Raw genomic sequence first — 18,226 nt, 5'->3', positions numbered from 1 at the left:
TCTGTTAACAAAATTTGAAAAACTGGCTTTAAATGATGATTCTGGGAATATACTACAATCCCATATGTATCGGTGACATAAGGATTGTGAGGATAAGATTAGAATAATTACAGCACGCCCGGAGGTGTTCAAACAATCGTTCTTCCCGCACTCCATACGTGAATGGAACGGGAAGGAACCCTAATAACTGGTACAGTGGAATGTACCTACTGCCATGCACCTCATGGCAGTTTGCAGAATATAGGTGTAGATGTAGGTGATAAGAAGGGTGCTAGGAGAAGGACAGGTTCAGACAATATCAAATCATGTATCACCATTAGGTTTGACCAACTGTCTGAGTTTAGTGGGAAGGATTCTATTGTAGCCGTATGTTTAAGAAGCTAGCAGCGGACCTCAACAGTTCCGAAGCCTAAGTCAGTCATAAATTCAAAAAGAAAGAAACAAGTTCTGTTGTTAGGTAGTTCTCATGGCAGAAGTGTAGATTAACAGTTGCAGGAAGTGTTGGGGCATGAGTACCAGGACACCAAAATTGTGAAGCCAAGTGCAGGTGACTGATAACATTGGGGAGCTATGTAGGAATTTTACAAATGAGCGTCAGATAATGATTATGGCTGGTGCTGGGAATAGTCTTGATAGAGACAGGAAGTATGACATAGGTGGTGACATGGAATAGGTAGCTACTCTAACTGGTGGCTAGTATGTTCACCTCGTGCAGCTGTTTCAGTGTCATGATAGGCCTGATGTTAATACAGCTATTAGGCACACACATTTAATATTGGGCTGGCGAAAGCACTGATGATGGAAGGTATGACTCACATTCAGTGGTGCCAGTTGAGCCTTACTATAAATTATATTTCACTAGGCACGACGTGCACCTGAATAGGAATGTGAATGGGTGGTTTGCTTGTAAGTGGCAATGTAGTTGAAGGTGAGCTAATTCCTGTAGACTTTGCTGATAGGTGTCCCTGCTTAAGGGAAGTGTCTCTAACAAAGGAACCACCTTCAAAAAAGGTCAGATATCTGAGTAATGTAGTAGTTAGCACATTTCATCAAAATATAAGTGGTGTTAGAGATAAAGTAAGTGAACTGTTTGTGACATTTGTGGTATACCAGAGCACCACTTAAACAATAACTATTCAGAGCCTTCCTACAAATGGATACAGATTAGCTGGGTATTTTTAAAGTAGCTCTTTACATTAGAATCTGTTGATGTATCAGAACACTGCATTGAACAGGTCTCTGAGTATTATGCAGGAGCAGTTGAATTTAGTGACTCCACAAACTTCTAACTACAGTCATATACAGGGTGTTACAAAAAGGTATGGCCAAACTTTCAGGAAACATTCCTCACACACAAATAAAGAAAACATGTTATGTGGACATGTGTCCGGAAACGCTTAATTTCCATGTTAGAGCTCATTTTAGTTTCGTCAGTATGTACTGTACTTACTCGATTCACCGCCAGTTGGCCCAATTGAAGGAAGGTAAAGTTGACTTCGGTGCTTGTGTTGACATGCGACTCATTGCTCTACAGTACTAGCATCAAGCACATCAGTACGTAGCATCAGCAGGTTAGTGTTCATCACGAACGTGGTTTTGCAGTCAGTGCAATGTTTACAAATGCGGAGTAGGCAGATGCCCATTTGATGTATGGATTAGCACGGGGCAATAGTCGTGGCGCGATACGTTTGTATCGAGACAGATTTCCAGAACGAAGGTGTCCCGACAGGAAGACATTCGAAGCAATTGATCAGCGTCTTAGGGAGCACAGAACTTTCCAGCCTATGACTCGTGACTGGGGAAGACCTAGAACGACGAGGACACCTGCAATGGACTAGGCAATTTTTCGTGCAGTTGACAATAACCCTAATGTCAGCATCAGAGAAGTTGGTGCTGTACAAGGTAACGTTGACCACGTCACTGTATGGAGAGTGCTACGGGAGAACCAGTTGTTTCCGTACCATGTACAGCGTGTGCAGGCACTATCAGCAGCTGATTGGCCTCCACGGGTACAGTTCTGTGAATGGTTCATCCAACAATGTGTCAATCCTGATTTCAGTGCAAATGTTCTCTTTACAGATGAGGCTTCATTCCAACGTGATCAAATTGTAAATTTTCACAATCAACATGTGTGGGCTGACGAGAATCCGCACGCAATTGTGCAATCACGTCATCAACACAGATTTTCTGTGAACCTTTGGGCAGGCATTGTTGGTGATGTCTTGATTGGGCCCCATGTTCTTCCACCTACACTCAATGGAGCACGTTATCATGATTTCATACGGGATACTCTACCTGTGCTGCTAGAACATGTGCCTTTACAAGTACGACACAACATGTGGTTCATGCACGATGGAGCTCCTGCACATTTCAGTCCAAGTGTTCGTACGCTTCTCAACAACAGATTCGGTGACCGATGGATCGGTAGAGGCGGACCAATTCCACGGCCTCCACGCTCTCCTGACCTCAACCCTCTTGACTTTCATTTATGGAGGCATTTGAAAGCTCTTGTCTACGCAACCCCAGTACCAAATGTAAAGACTCTTCGTGCTCGTATTGTGGACAGCTGTGATACAATATGCCATTCTCCAGGTCTGCATCAGCGCATTAGGGATTCCATGCGACGGAGGGTGGATGCATGTATCCTCGCTAACAGAGGACATTTTGAACATTTCCTGTAACAAAGTGTTTAAAGTCACGCTGGTACGTTCTGTTGCTGTGTGTTTCCATCCCATGATTAATGTGATTTGAAGAGAAGTAATAAAATGAGCTCTAACATGGAAAGTAAGCATTTCCGGACACATGTCCACATAACATATTTTCTTTCTTTGTGTGTGAGGAATGTTTCCAGAAAATTTGGCCATACCTTTTTGTAACACCCTGTATAGATCCCTTAACTCTAATTTCAGGATATTTCTTTTCCAGCTAGAGAGAGTTCTTGGTTCATTTCACAGAAAGTACCAAAAATTAATAGAATTTGGTGACCAATATTAATTTTATAAGGGACTAGTGACCCGTCCTGGCTTTGAATAGGTAGTAGAATTAAGTATTTATGCCAGACAATGTGCCAATAGCAGTCATTTTGTTCAATGGGCACTGCGTAGAGTTATGATTAAAAATCAAAGAACAATAGGTAAAATGTTGTAAGCAACACATGCGTTTTGCTTCCGTACTGCAGCTAATAAAGGAGAGAGTGGTCTGCCCGACCATAAACCATTAATAATGTGAGCCATGCATGAAATGCACAGCACTGCAAGTTCGTCAGCAGGGCAGCCAAGCCAGTCCAGTGCAAGTGTCAAAGTTCCTACAGTAGTTATTGAGAGAAAGACAGAAAAACGTGACTAGGGATTTTAATTCATCACAGTGCAGCTAGTTTGCGCCAGATTTATAAATTATTTACACGAAGCTTCCTTGTGTAGCACTGTATCGATTCACAAAAAAAAAATGCCTGTGATTATTCTTCATATGTAAGCTGAAAAAGACAGCAGAGGACCTTTTGTTTTACTAGGTTTTGGGAGGTGCCCATTCGACCACCTCAACAATGAAATGTCATTTATGATTATACGAATGTAAGACAACAAAACACCCAGTCCCCGAGCAGAGAATATCTCCATCCCGATCAGGAATTGAAACCGGGCTCATTCACCTGGCAATCAAACACACTGACTGCAGACATACCAAGATGGATACAAAGGACTTTGATTTATAACATGTGGAGAAGAAGACTGTATGTATATATATGTAGAGATTCTAGTAATAATGACATTGCATGGCTTAATGTCCTGGTGCAAATCTTCCAGTTGGATGTCACTTCTGTCTCTCTTGCCAGTTATCCAATCAGGAAAAGGTGACCTAGAGTTCAATGTGGGGTCCAAAACAGGTTTCATTTCTGATGAATTTTCACATCATTGAGATGTGAAAGCTAAGTTAAAAGACAGTAAAAAAATCCATGGTCTGACCCAGATTCGATGTCGTGACCTTTCGGTTTTCAGGCACACTCTTTATTGCTAGACAACAGGTCCCAACTTGGAGTCTGCTTAAGATTTACTGCTGTCTGGAGTTGCAGCAGCTGTTCCGCTAAATGGCAATACCATCGTTTTCACAGTCAATTTTCATGAAATATCTACACAAACCTTCCCTGTGAATCGCTCTCTCTATTAGATAAAAGCGTATGAAAATCCCGAGATTATCATAAACATACAGACAGAAGCTAGGTTCACATTTTGCTTTGAATCTGAAGTAGATGCGAATTCTGCCTCAAAATGCAAAAATACAAAATTACCTAATAGATACTATTTCATAGAAAATTGTCCAAATGAACTACTTGCTCAGAGATAGCTTGATATAGCTTTATTTTCTGCGTATAAATATTGAAAAAGTAACAATTTTCAGTTCCTGGTATCGTACATCGTCTGGCGAAGACCAATTTGGAAAGATAATGTGGGTGAGAAACTGTATCAATGCACGTGTAGCTCTGTTTCTGTGACGGTTGTGGGCGATTGAATGTTTTATTTAAAATACAAACTGTGGAACGCAGTGTAGTACTCAGCCATGGGACCTAGCATTTTATAACAAAGAAATGCATGTGTGTGCTTGTTACCTTAAGTTCAAAAATTTGTATAATGTGGACACTAACGTTGCAAATTAGGTGGTGGATGTTTACTGTGACAGGAAATTCCACTCTTTTCAATAGAACAATCGTCTATTGAAAGCTTAAATACAAGTAAACAAAGACAACTAAGGCCATTTCAGGAAAAAAAACTGTTGAAGTTCTTGCAAAACCAAACATTCGAATAAAAGCATTCATTCCCAGTCAATACTTTTTCTGTTTTAAACAGTCAGTTTGAAAGAACTAAAACTTCACTTGTGTAGCATGACAACTTTTTAAATTTGTGCATCTAACCATTTACAAACAAAAACTAGATGCTACATTTTTCTGGTCCCTATATATAGTGATAAAGATAGGAGGAAAGACGAGAATGAAGTTTACACCATGATGTATAAATTTTAACTAAAAGGAATTTGTGAATTTGGGTGCACACACACACACACACACACACACACACACACACACACACGCGCGCTTGCATGTGCGAAAATGGCCGCAATCAGGAAATTGCAGTACACAAGCAGTATAATAAGGTTCTTAAAAGTCATTGCAGAGGCAAAAAGCATATGGTATGCAAATAGAATACCTAAATCTGAGGGTAAAATTAAAAGCATATGATCAGTCATGAAGGAAGTGTCTAGCCAGTAGCACAATTCGAAGATATGAAGAAAATGTGATATTTAAAGAAATAATAATAATATTGTTAAGTCAAATATATATGTAGCATTTAACAAACACTTTCTGAATATAACAGGTGAATCAAATATAAACTTTATTTCTATGGGGACTCATATAACTCCCTTAGAAAATGGCTTTCCAAGACTGCTAGCTGAAATACACTTCTGTGATACTGCCAAGAGGGAGACTGAGACAGTAATTAAATCACAGAAGACAGGACTCCCATGGATATGATGGGGTATCTAACAGTATACTAAAGCCCTGTGCTGCATATGTTACCCCAGTAATTCGCCACATTTGTAATTCTTCCTTCAGGAATGGTCAGTTTCCTAAAGAAGGTGCTTTCTGCAGTAATGAGAATGGCTATGGTGTGGCATTTGATTGGGGCTCTGTGAAGTTGGAGGGAGGGGTCAGTGTTGTGACCACTACTGTTTCTCCCCGTGATATTTCTGTTTACTGATGATACTAGCTTGCTAGTGAAGGACATTGAGTGCAGCATAGGCATATTGAATAACACGGTTGAAGACATATGTCCATGGTTTGTAGAAAATATATCAATTCTAAATCATTGTAAGATTCAGTTTTTATGGTCTCTGACACACAATTCAGCAACTGATTACACAGAATGTGCATATGATAAGTGAGCCTGAACAATCCAAATTCCAAGGTATTCAGGTAGATGGTAAGCAAATATGGAATGTTCTATACACGGTCTGAAAATTGAATACTGCTTTATCTATCATTACAACAGTATCTCCAATAAGTGATAGCCCAACACAAAAATGATTCAACTTCGCTTATGACATGGCATATTCTGGCTAACTCTCCCATTCACAAAGTGTGTTTTTGGCTCCTACAGACAGTTTGAGCAATATGTGGTGTAAGTTCACAAACCTCTTTTTGACTTCGGTTCAGAAGTCTGGGGATTCTCACATTAGCCTCTCAATATAAACTGATAAGGAAAAAAGTCACAACACCAAGGAGGAGTTGTGCAACATAAACAAAAGTTGGTAGGTGTGTTTTTACATCTGAAAAATGATATCTATTAAAACTTCACACCAGTCTCATAATAGTGGCACCACTATGTGGATGCAAATCAAATTTGTTTTAAATACACACTATAGTGGTCGTGAGCGTTAGTTACCCTTGAGATTAGATGTGGCGAGTTGTTACTCAAGAATCCCATTATGGCAATAAAAAATGCCATTATCAACACCTCAGTGTGTTTGAACAAGGCCATGCAATAGGGCTACGAGAAGCTGGATGTTCCTTCTGCAGTACTGCAGAAAGACTTGACAGGAATGTAGCCACGGTACATGACTGTTGGCAGCAGTGGTCCCGAGAATATACTATTGCAAGAGGACTGGACTCTGGATGACCATGTGGCACTACTGAGATGGAAGACCGTTATGTTCGGCATGGGTCTGTGGCGCGTCCTGTTGCATCTGCATCAGCAATTTAAGCAGCAGTTGGCATTACAGTCACACAATGAACTGTTACAATTCAGTTACTCAAGAGCAGCTCTGAGCCAGCCACTCTGTAGCATGCATTCCACTGACCCCAAACCAATGGCACCATTTGCGACTTCAGTAGTGTCAAAAGAGAGAGTTCATTGGAGGGTGGGGTGAACATCTGTTCTGTCATGAAGCTTGGTTCTGCCTTGGTACCAATGATGGCCATGTGTTGATCAAGAGGAGACCAGTTGGTTGAGGGCTTGCAACCAACCTGTCTATGTGCTAGACACACTGGACCTACATCTGGAGTTATGGTGTGGGGTCTGATATTGTATGACAGCAGGAGCACTCTTGTGCTTATTCCATGCACCCTGACTGCAAATTTGTATGTCAGTTTGGTGATTTGACCTGTTGTGCTGCCATTCATGAACAGCATTCCAGTGGATGTTTTCCAACAGGATAGCGCTCACCCACATATTGCTCAATCACCAGATCTATCTCCAATTGAGCAAATATGGGATATCATCAGACGACAACTCCAGTGTCATCCACAAACAGCATTAACCGCCCCTGTATTGACTGACCAAGTGCAACAGGCATGGAACCCCATCCCACGAACTGACATCTGGCACCTGCACAGCACAGTGCATGCACATTATCATGCTTGCATTTAACATTTTGGCCATTACACCAGTTATTAATATACCAGCATTTCACCATTGCAATGGCTTTGTCTCATGCTTACATTAACCAGTGATCTTGCAATGTTAATCACTTAAATATATTACCTAGACAAATGCATTTCCGAAAAAATTTTTGCCATCATTTTTTTAAGTGTCATTTTTGGTTAACAGTATGAGCTTATTCCCAAGAATTAGCAGCTTCCACTCATTTTGTACTAAGCAGAAAACCGTCTGAATTTGGAAGAAGGAAGGAAGATTAGGATTAACATCTATTGACATTGAGGTCATTAGAGACGTAGCACAAGCTCAGATTGTGTCAAGGATGGGGAAGGAGATCGGCCATGCCCTTTCAAAGGAATCAAGCTTGCATTTGCCTGGAGCAATTTAGAGAAATCATAGGAAACCTTAATCATGATGGTTGCACGTGGATTTGAACAATCTGAATTTGGTTTGCATCTCCTTGACTCGGGTGCAAAAAGGCATGCGATATTTTGTAGCATCCATTTTCAATAAGGTACCTTAAAAAACTTCAATAATAATTGTCACGCTATTAAGTCCAAATTGAAGAATTACCTCATGACTTACTCCTTCTATTCAGTCGGAGGGTTCCTGGAAAAGATTTCAGCTAATTCCTGTCTTGTATTGTTGATTATGCTAGTATATACTCAACAGCTTGTTGTTTGCATAGGATTTGTATAAATTTTATGTTATCTGTTATTAACTTTTCTTATGTTAATTTCATGTGCTGACTCATTCCATGATCGTGGAGGAAATTTGCTCCCCAACTTTGTCCTGCAGAACTAGACATATAAAATAAAAAAAATTTTATAATTCAATTTTCAGAAAATCCTCCATGATCTGTTCAAATGCACTGCAAATTTATTTCTTAAAGTCCTGTATGTCTGTAACCTCGGTCTAGAACACCTAATCCATTACCAACCCGATGACAAGAAATCTAGCGATGTGAGTTCAGTTTATCGATGTGACTACTGAATAGTACCTTCTTGTCCAGTCCATCTAACTAAAGTGCACGTCATATATCTTGGCGGCCGAGTTTAGGTTCGTTCTGCGCATCTGACGTCACAAAACACAGTCAGCCAATGAACAGAGAACGACGTTGCCACATCTCGACAGCAGTGCAGAGCACGGACGAGTGTCTTCAGTTTTAGAAACGTTCAGTCATAAATAAAGTAATAGAACAAAAGCAATGTCTTGATAGCAGACTTTCTTTTACAGAAAGTTTGGAAAAAGCATTCTTTATACCAATTGCTTCATATTCTATTAATTAATTAAACCAAACAAGCAATAAGATTCCTAATTCAGGCGATAGCAAGGAAAGGTGTTTGTTTCAATCTTACGAACTGCTTTTTCGCAATAAAGAACAGCAGTAATTGTTTATTTCCTATTGTACTTCGACGAAGCGTGTGTAATTCATAGTCATACCAACAGTGTTTATAAGTAGTTGCGTGAGGTGTTAGAGTCATTATGGAGTTACACTGTTCGATGAGCAGAGGTAGCGGAACGGTTAAGGTGTTGGGCTGCCAAGTGAAAGGTTAAGAGTTCAAACCTTGTGCGGTGCTTAATATTTACTTTATTTAAAATCAATATTGGAGTAACTTACTTCACGAATTTTATTCGTTTGAATGAAATTTCTAGTGCTTTGCCTCTTCATTAACTTTTTCGCTGCTGCAGACACATGCTCCCCGCTGTGCGCGATTTTGTCATCACTGCACTTCTCGCCTGTGCAGACACATGGTGTTCCCACTGCTTTGACACACTTATCATTCGATTTCACAAAAACTATTTGGCCAAAAAATTTGATTTTTACACGTCTTCTTGCCTGTTACCTTCCCCCCATAAATGACTTAATTTTGTTTTGATGTGCAGCATTAAATGTAGTAAACCATTGCACGAAATTTTAAAGAGTTTGCAGAGGTAAAAGTCCATAGCGTATACTTTCCGTATGGTCGATTTTAGTTGCCACAATGTTGAGAATGAAATGTGGACAAGATACCTAAATTTCATATAATATTTGCTGTATAACAATATCTCATTTAATTTAAGTACCACATGGGTGTCGTATGTAATATTGAGAAATATTCCGTCTTTCGCGACTGTAATAAAAGTTTTATATACACACAGCGCGTTTGGCTTTATTTTAAAGCACTTCCATCGATGAAAGGTATGGCACATACACAATGGTATTCATGTTCTATTTCTTGTTTTTGTTCCACAGTCGCAGTTTTACCAATGGTATTGAAATATATCCCTCTTCTGCAACTGTAATAAGCGACTTATTTAGACCAGACGCGTTTCTCTCTTTTGAAGCATCATAAGAGGACTGTATTTTGTGTCCTCCATTGCCAAGTCACCTTTCGTAGTTTTGTGCTGCGGTAGCACAATATTCAACGTTTGTGTTGGCTCATCAGTGTTTTAGCAAATAAATGCTGTTTGTGTGTGCCACACACAAAATTATATTTGACATAGCTCTGAGCACTTCACTGACAGACGGTATATTCAAGTCCTAATGTTTTTGTAAGTCCACAGTTTTGTTTAATGTATTTTGTCTACTTCCTTTTGATTGATTGAAGTGCTTTAAAATAAAGCCAAACGTGCCCAGTGTAAGTAAAACTTTTGTTACAGTCGCGAAAGGTGGAATATTTCTCAATATTACATACGACACTTATGTGGTACTTAAATTAAATGAAATATATAGGTATCTTGTCCACATTTCATTCTCAACATTGTGGCAACTAAAATCGACCATACGGAAAGTATACTCTATGGACTTGTACCTCTGCAAACTCTTCAAAATTTCGTGCAATGGTTTACTATATTTAATGCTGCATAATAACTGCGTTGAACATCGAAACAAAATTAAGTCATTTATGGGGGGAAGGTATCAGTCAAGAAGATAGGTAAAAATCTAATTTTTGAGCCAAATAGTTTTTGTGGAATCGAATGATAAAGAGTGTCAAAGCAGTCGGAACACAATGTGTCTGCACAGGCGAGCAGTGCAGTGACAAAATCGCGCACAGCGCGGAATGCAGGGAGCACGTCTTTGTAGCAGCAAAAGGGTTAATGCGGCCGTGGTGGCTTTACTTCATGAACTGCGCGCTCCCCCCTACACGTAAGCTTGCGAACTATGCTATACTATGGCGCTGCTTCTATTGGCGCGTGCGTCGTGTGCAACTGGCAACGCAGCAATCTCCAGAGTCTGGGCGGGCATGCGCGAGCCGCCAAGATAAAAGAATTGAACTATAGAAACTTTTGAAACCAGACGTTTAGTTGTCAGCTGGCTGGTGCCCCATCCTGTGCAGGTATGATGGCAGGTTGCAGATGTTCCAGCTGGTAGCACAGCAAACTCTCCAACACATCTAGGCAAATTACTATTGATGGGAGTTTCACTAAAAAAGACTGAGCTGTTAATGCCGTAGTCCATAAGTCTGCAGCACACATTGACAGTGAGACTGTCTCTTTCCATTTCATGTGCAACATGAAAACACTGGTTCATATATACAAATGTGATAATGGTTCAGTTTACAGATACATGAAAAGTTGACTCAGTAGAGAAATAAAACTTTTTGAAATGTCATTTTTTGCGTCAGTTCTGACTAGCACACCCACTGCAAACTGTTCTCACAGCGGTTTGCCCTGCGACTTAAAGCTGCTAGACCTTGTGGGTGTTAAGGATATGTACTCTCTGCTAAGTCTTCAGTCCAGTAACATAGTGGGTCTGGTATACTATAGGTGTGTATTTTGTTCACTAGGCTACAACATATTTTTCCATTAAATTCTGACGAATTATTGTAATTGTGTACTTCTCATTTTTACCTCTAGATAAGTGAGAGGCATCAGTTCTGTGAGTACACTAATTGTTAACTGAAAACAAACATACCTTTTATTAATATGGCATTTTATTGCTGTGGTAATCAATAAAATCTTTTCTCTAGGTATTAATAAACCTTATTCTGCTTGAAAGAAAATTCCTTCCATTTTCTTCTTCCTTCTCTCTGTGTTGGTTTGAACTGTGAATATGCTGCTCCAAATCCTTAAAAATCACTGTCTTCCTTAGTATGTCATTATTATTTGAAATATAAGATAGTCGCACACAGGAACATAAACAGTACCTTTATTCTGTATGATTCAGTACAAAGTTTTACAGTTCTTCAGGTCTGTTGCTTCTGAAGCACAAAATACCATCTTAAGGCTTCCTAAAATAATTGATCTCCCCTCCCTGCGCACTGATTGAGATAGCTGCAGTAATGCACCAGTGACATGGATGAAGGGCAACAGGCAGATTCCATATTATCAGATTTCTAGGAAGTGTATGACACAGTGTCTCACAGGAGATCGTTAACAAAGGTCTGAGCATATCGCAGATATGAGAGTGGCACAAAGTAACAGTTGTACGCTGTTCTGGATGGTGTAGTGTAACGACGTAAGTTTTGTATAAATGATTTTCTTTTGACGTATGACCATGTGCAGACTTCGTCACCTACGTCAGTTACAAAACACTTAAAAATTATTTAAATTCTTTTTAAAGTTGTCTCTGAATGGTTTTTGAACGAAACTGTAATTAAAACATCATCATTTGAGTCGTATGCACAGAATTATGTCACTCAGTCCAATTGATTTGCGCAAACTTTTTTCAATTTAGATGTCGTTTGTTCTTCTCAGAAATTATATTAATGCAAGTTATCTGCCTTAATAAATATTAAAACCACATTGAATAAACTTTTAAGACTCAAACTCACGATGAACGTTGTCAAAAATTAATAATCTTGTCAAATAAATCAGTAATACTTCTTCCTCAATATAATTCTTCATAAATAAATTCTCGGAACACGTATTTAAACTTTTGTAGTATACACTAGTTTATTATCCTCATATATACTACATATAGACGTGAACATGAGCCTTGACAAGATAGGACTCAACATTTACAACATGATTAAACTTTCTATGACATCATTGTTGTAGAAACATTACAAATTGTTATTTTTTCAGTTTTTAGAAGCACGATGCAACAACCCGGTTTCAGGATCTTCTGTTGCTCTTTGGCTGTCGACCCGCGATGTATAGTGGCCAGCAATTTTCTCTCTGGTCCCGGCAGTGAAGATGCTGTCTCCGTTCGTTGCGCCATCCTCTCCGTACATGAAACATAAAAATAAATACAAAACTTTAGATAATTCACAAATATTACAAAATACGAAAACAAAACACTAAATTAAACTTATATTCACCTGCAAACTGGGCTGACACTGGTGGATGAGTGACGCTTCAATTTCGTGTCCCACTACAATGGCGGGTATTCATCAGAAAAGGGGAATCACCAGGAGTGCTCCAGGGAAGAATGATACTTTCATCTTGTTCTGTATGTACATAAATGATCTGACAGAGTGAGCAGAGATCCGTAACTGTTTTACAGAAGATGCTGTGGTGTACAGGAAAGTGACTAGAGGAGGATTGAGGATGACATAGACAGAATTTGTATTTGGTGTAATGAATGGCAGCTTGCTCTAAATGTAGAAGAATGTAAGTTAATGTGGATGAGTAGAAAAACAATCCTATAATATTCTAATACAGTATTAGTGGTGTGCTACTTGACACAGTCACATTGATTAATTACCCAAGTGTAATGTTGGAAAGCTTTATGAAATGGAACAAGCTGTTAAGACCAGCGTGAGGAAAGATGAATGATCAACTTAGTTTTATTAGGAGAAATCAAGAAAAGTGTAGTCATCTACAAAGGAGACCACATATATAATGCTGGTGTGGCCCATTCTTGAGTAGTTCTGAAGTGTTTGGGGTCCCACCACATTTAGTTAAAGAAAGAAATTGAAGCAGTTCAAAGGTGTGCTAGCGGATTTGTTACCAGTGGGCTTGATCAACTGTATTATGGAGATGCTCCATGAACTCGAATGAGAATCTCTGGAGGAAAGACGACATTCTTTTTGTGAAACACTATTGAGAAAATTTAGAGAATTGGCATTTGTGGCTGAGAGCGAAATGATGTACTGCTGCCAACAAACAGACCATGAACACATGATAATAAGAATGTAGGGATCATCTGGAGCCATGCAGAAAGCATTTTTCCCTTGCTCCATTTCCAAGTAGAATAGGAAAAGGGCTGACTAGTAGTGGTATGAAGTACCGTCCGCCGTGCACCATGTGGTGCCTTGTGGAGTATGTATGTAGACGTAGATAAAGGTAAAGGCCATAATGCCTGAAGGTGTGACTTCATTTTATGGCCAGTATGTAGGACCAATACGTGTGATACCTAAAACACTAGATTATGACAGCTGTCACCCTCTCTCACATTGCTCACATGTAACACAGTAAAATAAGGCACTTTCCCTTAAAATTAATTTCAGCAGTGTCTTGCTTCATGGATCGACTCTGTGGTAAGTAAATACTCTTGTTTAGACAAGTGTTGCCATTTCTACTTCTTGCTGTGTAGGTCACCCACTCTTCCTAAATGCAGCAGGCATCATTCCCTTGCTCAGTACATAACTGTGTTAAAGGTCTTCCAGAAGTAAAGAAACAGAGCGGCAACCCTTGAGCTTCACTAGGTGACGTCTCCAGGCTCTTGTGATTAGACAGAGTGAGCTGTATTCTGAAAGATTAGTGCTTGTGAATTCTATGTAGACTTTATAGACTTTATATAAAATCATCAGAAGTGAGAATGGAAGATGTACCATAATTTTGCAACAGACTCGTGTTAGTGATTTAGTTTTGTATATGTGCCCCATTAACTTTCTTGATCACTGGAACAGTCCACACCTTTTTCAAGTCGGAGGGGGGGGGGGGGGGGGGGGGGGGGGGGAAGAGTCCTCTGTTGCACCACCAGAGATCTATGACAGACTGCTACTAGAGGAATTACCACCTCATGTGATTAACAGGCATTAAGACTAACAAATAGTACCACAGCAGGTCCAGTGACCTCTCTGTAGACTGACTTCAATTACTTTTAGACTGCACTCTACCTTTTTATGTCTATATATATATTTTTTTTTTATCTGTGTAAAAGGTGCAAGGAGGAATTGTTCTTTGATGTTTTGCAGTGAAAAAGTTTAGAAAGACGGGATTTAGAGTATCATCCATTATTTTGTCACCTCCTATTTTGGAGGTAGTATGATCAGTGAGCAACTGAGTGCATGATTTTGACTTGTTGACAGTACTACAGATAAGATTTCATGTAATATTATGAAATAAAAAGCGAATCTTTTAATAGGCTTTTTGAACTTGTACTAGGGTAGCTGATGTAATTGTTTCTGTCAACTTTCAGTCATCGTCCTTTTTATCTCATCCTATTCCTTACCCTATATCAGCTTTTGATTTGTTCAGCTGTGTATATTCTCACTTTGTAACATGTTTCACTATGCCCCTCTTTTTAAACAAAAGTTAGGTAGAGCACTTGCCCGTGAAATCAAAGGTCCCAAGTTCGAGTTTCAGTCCGGCACACAGTTTTAATCTGCCAGAAAGTTTCATATCAGTGCACACTCCACTGCAGAGTGAAAATCTCAGTCTGGAAACATCCCCCAAGCTGTGGCTAAGCCATGTCTCCACAGTATCTTTTCTTCCAGGAGTTCTAGTTCTGCAAGTTTCGCAGAAGAGCCTCTGTGAAGTTTGGAAGGTAGGAGACAAGGTACTGGTGGAATTAAAGCTGTGAGGACAGTTCGTGAGTCTTACTTGGATAGCTCAGTTGGTAGAGCACTTACCCGCAAAAGGCAAAGGTCCCAAGTTCGAGTCTTGGTCTGGCACACAATTTTAATCTGCCAGGAAGTTTCAAAAGTTTGGGATGATGAATCTCCCCATTCACTCCAGCGTTCTATAGATTCCTACATTTTACTTTGGTTGAATTACATCATGTACTTTTGCACACCTCCTGTATAAAATTTTGTTTCACACCATTAATATTGCTGTCCTTTAACATATATAATTTTTATAGACATTACTTCTGGATTTCAGTTTGCATAGTGTAATCATTTTTGTTGTTTCAAGGAAGAAGAGGCAGCAGAGACGCGCTATGAAGAGAAGAGGTTAAAACGGATCTATGGAAACTGGAGACGATTAATCAAAGGTCTCTTCATAAGAGAACGATTAAAAGCAAGATATAATTTTGGCCCTGTCAAAGAGATAACTATTACCAAAACAAAGACAGCAAAGAGATTCCTAAAGTCCAAAAGAATGAAAACTGTTGATTCTGATGATTCAGATTGGGAAATGGGAGTGTGTGACTAAATTTAACTATTTTTTTAAGGTTGAACTAGTAATTGGTAACATTTGAAACAAACTGCTCTAAGATTTTCTTCTTAATTTGTTGTAAACGTTTGGTAAATGTATAAGTCATAGAATTATTTCACTCATGAAACATTGCATTTATTTCCATGAGTTTGTGAATATTCTGGTCAAAGTACTGCAAAGAGCTTTTATGACAGTTATTATTTCATCATTTAATTTCTCTACTTCCACTATTTGCTATTATGTGTTGTTACATTTCTATTTGCTAGTATGTATTGTTACATTTTATGACCAGTATTTGTATAGTTTTGAATCTTTCAGTAGCTTTTTGATGGCTTATGTTGAGCTTTTGTGTAATAGTACTTTTGAAAACTAAATTTTTATTTTATGTTTCCCCTTGAAAGTAACATTTGTCTGTTTTTTGTTTATATAAAGTGTGTAAACAATAATTGTTTACAATGCACCACAGTGCTGTGGATAAAATCAAGGTGTACAGATCGATTCAGGACACTTGTTGTGAATCAAGCTGGGAAGCAGCTTCAAATTGGCCTACAAAAGCCAACTGCATTACAGCGTACTAGTGCCAAGTGACATTTTGGTTAAAATCGTCCTTGAATATTAAAAATCCACTTTCTCTTGCACTTGTAAAATGATAATTGTGTGAATTTTACCTTAAATTATTGTGAATTTTGCAGCATAAAATTGACAATTAAATTGTTTTGTTTGTGTACCCTTCTTACTAAAAAAAAAAAAAAAAAAAAAAAAACACTGTAGTTGTAAGGGTTAAGTGTAGATACAATTGTAAAAATAATTAATTTTTGCATAACATTAGCAAAAGTCTTCTTTCCTCAGTACCCTCACAGGAAAGTTCAAAATAATAATGTTTACGAAATAACTTACTGAGCCAGTGACATAAGAGGACAAGAGGGTGGCTTTTGTAGGACAATTTGAGGGTGTTTCCCACTTTGATGCACCATGGTACAGTGTAAACAGTTATCATTTACACAATTTATGTGTGAAAGCATGTTTGCGCCAGCTTTGTGTTGTTTGTTTGAAGTAGAGTTTATCTAATTCACTATTTATGAATTGTATAAATACTTCTTTGTATATGAAATGCTGCTGGCAGCTGTAATTTTGTAAAGATATTGTTTGTTATCCAAATTTTAAAATATATTAATGCATTTTAAAAAAAAACTAATCTACATAGTGTAACTGCTTTTGACAAGATTCTTACATATTTCTTCCCTGATGCAGCGATGGAAAATGTGCTATACTGCCATTGAAAGACTGAAAGCTGTTAAGAAACTACATACTTGGAACTATTATGGGGTCAGCACGATACAAGTAACACTTCACCTCTGTCAGTTGTGTACTCTCCTGTTCCACTGAATTGTGGTGGATGACATCTACGGGTAATTCCTTCCATTACTCCTGCAGCATGCTGAACAGTTTTATTTCTGTGCTAGGAAATTATAGTATGGCTGTCAACTAAAACTGTAACTTGTCTTCAGTTAATTTAGTTAGGTTCAGTTCAGGGTTCTGAGCTGCCCATTAAGTTACAATAACTCCAACTTCAGTTTTTGTAGTTGTTTTTCTGCTGGCCCATTCATGGCCTCATGACATGCTAGACTTGGTTGTAAATGTAGTCTGCTTTCTGTTTGTACTGTGCTAGTTAACTGATGTGGATTTAGTGCAAGGAAGTAAAGGATAAGTCTTTCAAAAGTTGTGAACACAGAATACTTGGAGCAAAATAATTAAGACAAGAAAGACAGTGAAAAATTTAAAAAATGTGTTCTCAAAAAGAAATGATTGAGACAGGGTGAAGGAAATCATATGCAACATGTGTGGCAAGTATGCTGAAGGAATCACTGTAAATATCTGTATGAGGAAACTTCCTGTAAATTGACAGCAGCATTTAAGGTATTCAACGAAACAAGCATCTACATCTGATACATTGTGCAGTAGTGTACCTATGGTCAGCACCATTGGTTCCCTGAATGCAGGATCCATCTTCATCCAACCACAAGAGTCACTGCTTTGCCAAAGTGGGCATTTCACAACTAAACTTTTGCAACCAGTACTCACTGATATTGGGACTCACTGCTCTACAATATTGCTTTAGCCATGTTTTAGTGAAATAGTTGTAGTAATTCATATTACTGAGAAACTTTTAATAACACTTCCTCATGTAAACAACTCTGTTGCATGGTTCCACAAATTATGTTCTGCGGGAAGGGAATAAGTGCTCTGTGAAAAACTCTTAAGAATGTGGCGGTCCTTTTTTAAATTTTATTGACCTACAAAATAAGCAAGGTCTTCCATCAAAGTACGAGGATTCTGAAAGTGTTCCCTCAGAGGAAATGTTGGGAAACCTCTGCTCTATTGTTAACTGTGTGCAAAAGGAAACTTACTGTCCCAATTGAGGCATCAGTTCAATATGACATAATTTGGTGCATTTGTTCCAACATTGTGTTTCTTAACAGTTGGGACTCAAAAATATCTTTGCATTATCAAATTGGTGAGTGACATCAGACAGATAAAATTATGAAACAATA

General features: G+C 38.6%; 1 protein-coding gene across 1 annotated transcript in view; it reads left to right on the top strand.

Moving 5' to 3' along the window:
• LOC124622648 (DNA repair protein complementing XP-C cells homolog) overlaps nt 1–16,401 on the top strand; it is a 124,946-nt gene extending 108,545 nt beyond the window's left edge. The window contains exon 6 of the mRNA XM_047148426.1: nt 15,432–16,401. Within this exon, the coding sequence (XP_047004382.1) occupies nt 15,432–15,671 (240 nt within the window). The 3' untranslated portion in view covers nt 15,672–16,401. The remainder of the gene's footprint in view (nt 1–15,431) is intronic.
• The last annotated feature ends 1,825 nt before the right edge of the window (nt 16,402–18,226 follow it).

This window comes from Schistocerca americana, chromosome 7, assembly GCF_021461395.2.
Source record: "Schistocerca americana isolate TAMUIC-IGC-003095 chromosome 7, iqSchAmer2.1, whole genome shotgun sequence".
Taxonomy (NCBI): Eukaryota; Metazoa; Arthropoda; class Insecta; order Orthoptera; family Acrididae; genus Schistocerca; species Schistocerca americana.
Note: the sequence above shows the minus strand (reverse complement) of the source record. Positions and strands in the feature narration are given on the sequence as shown.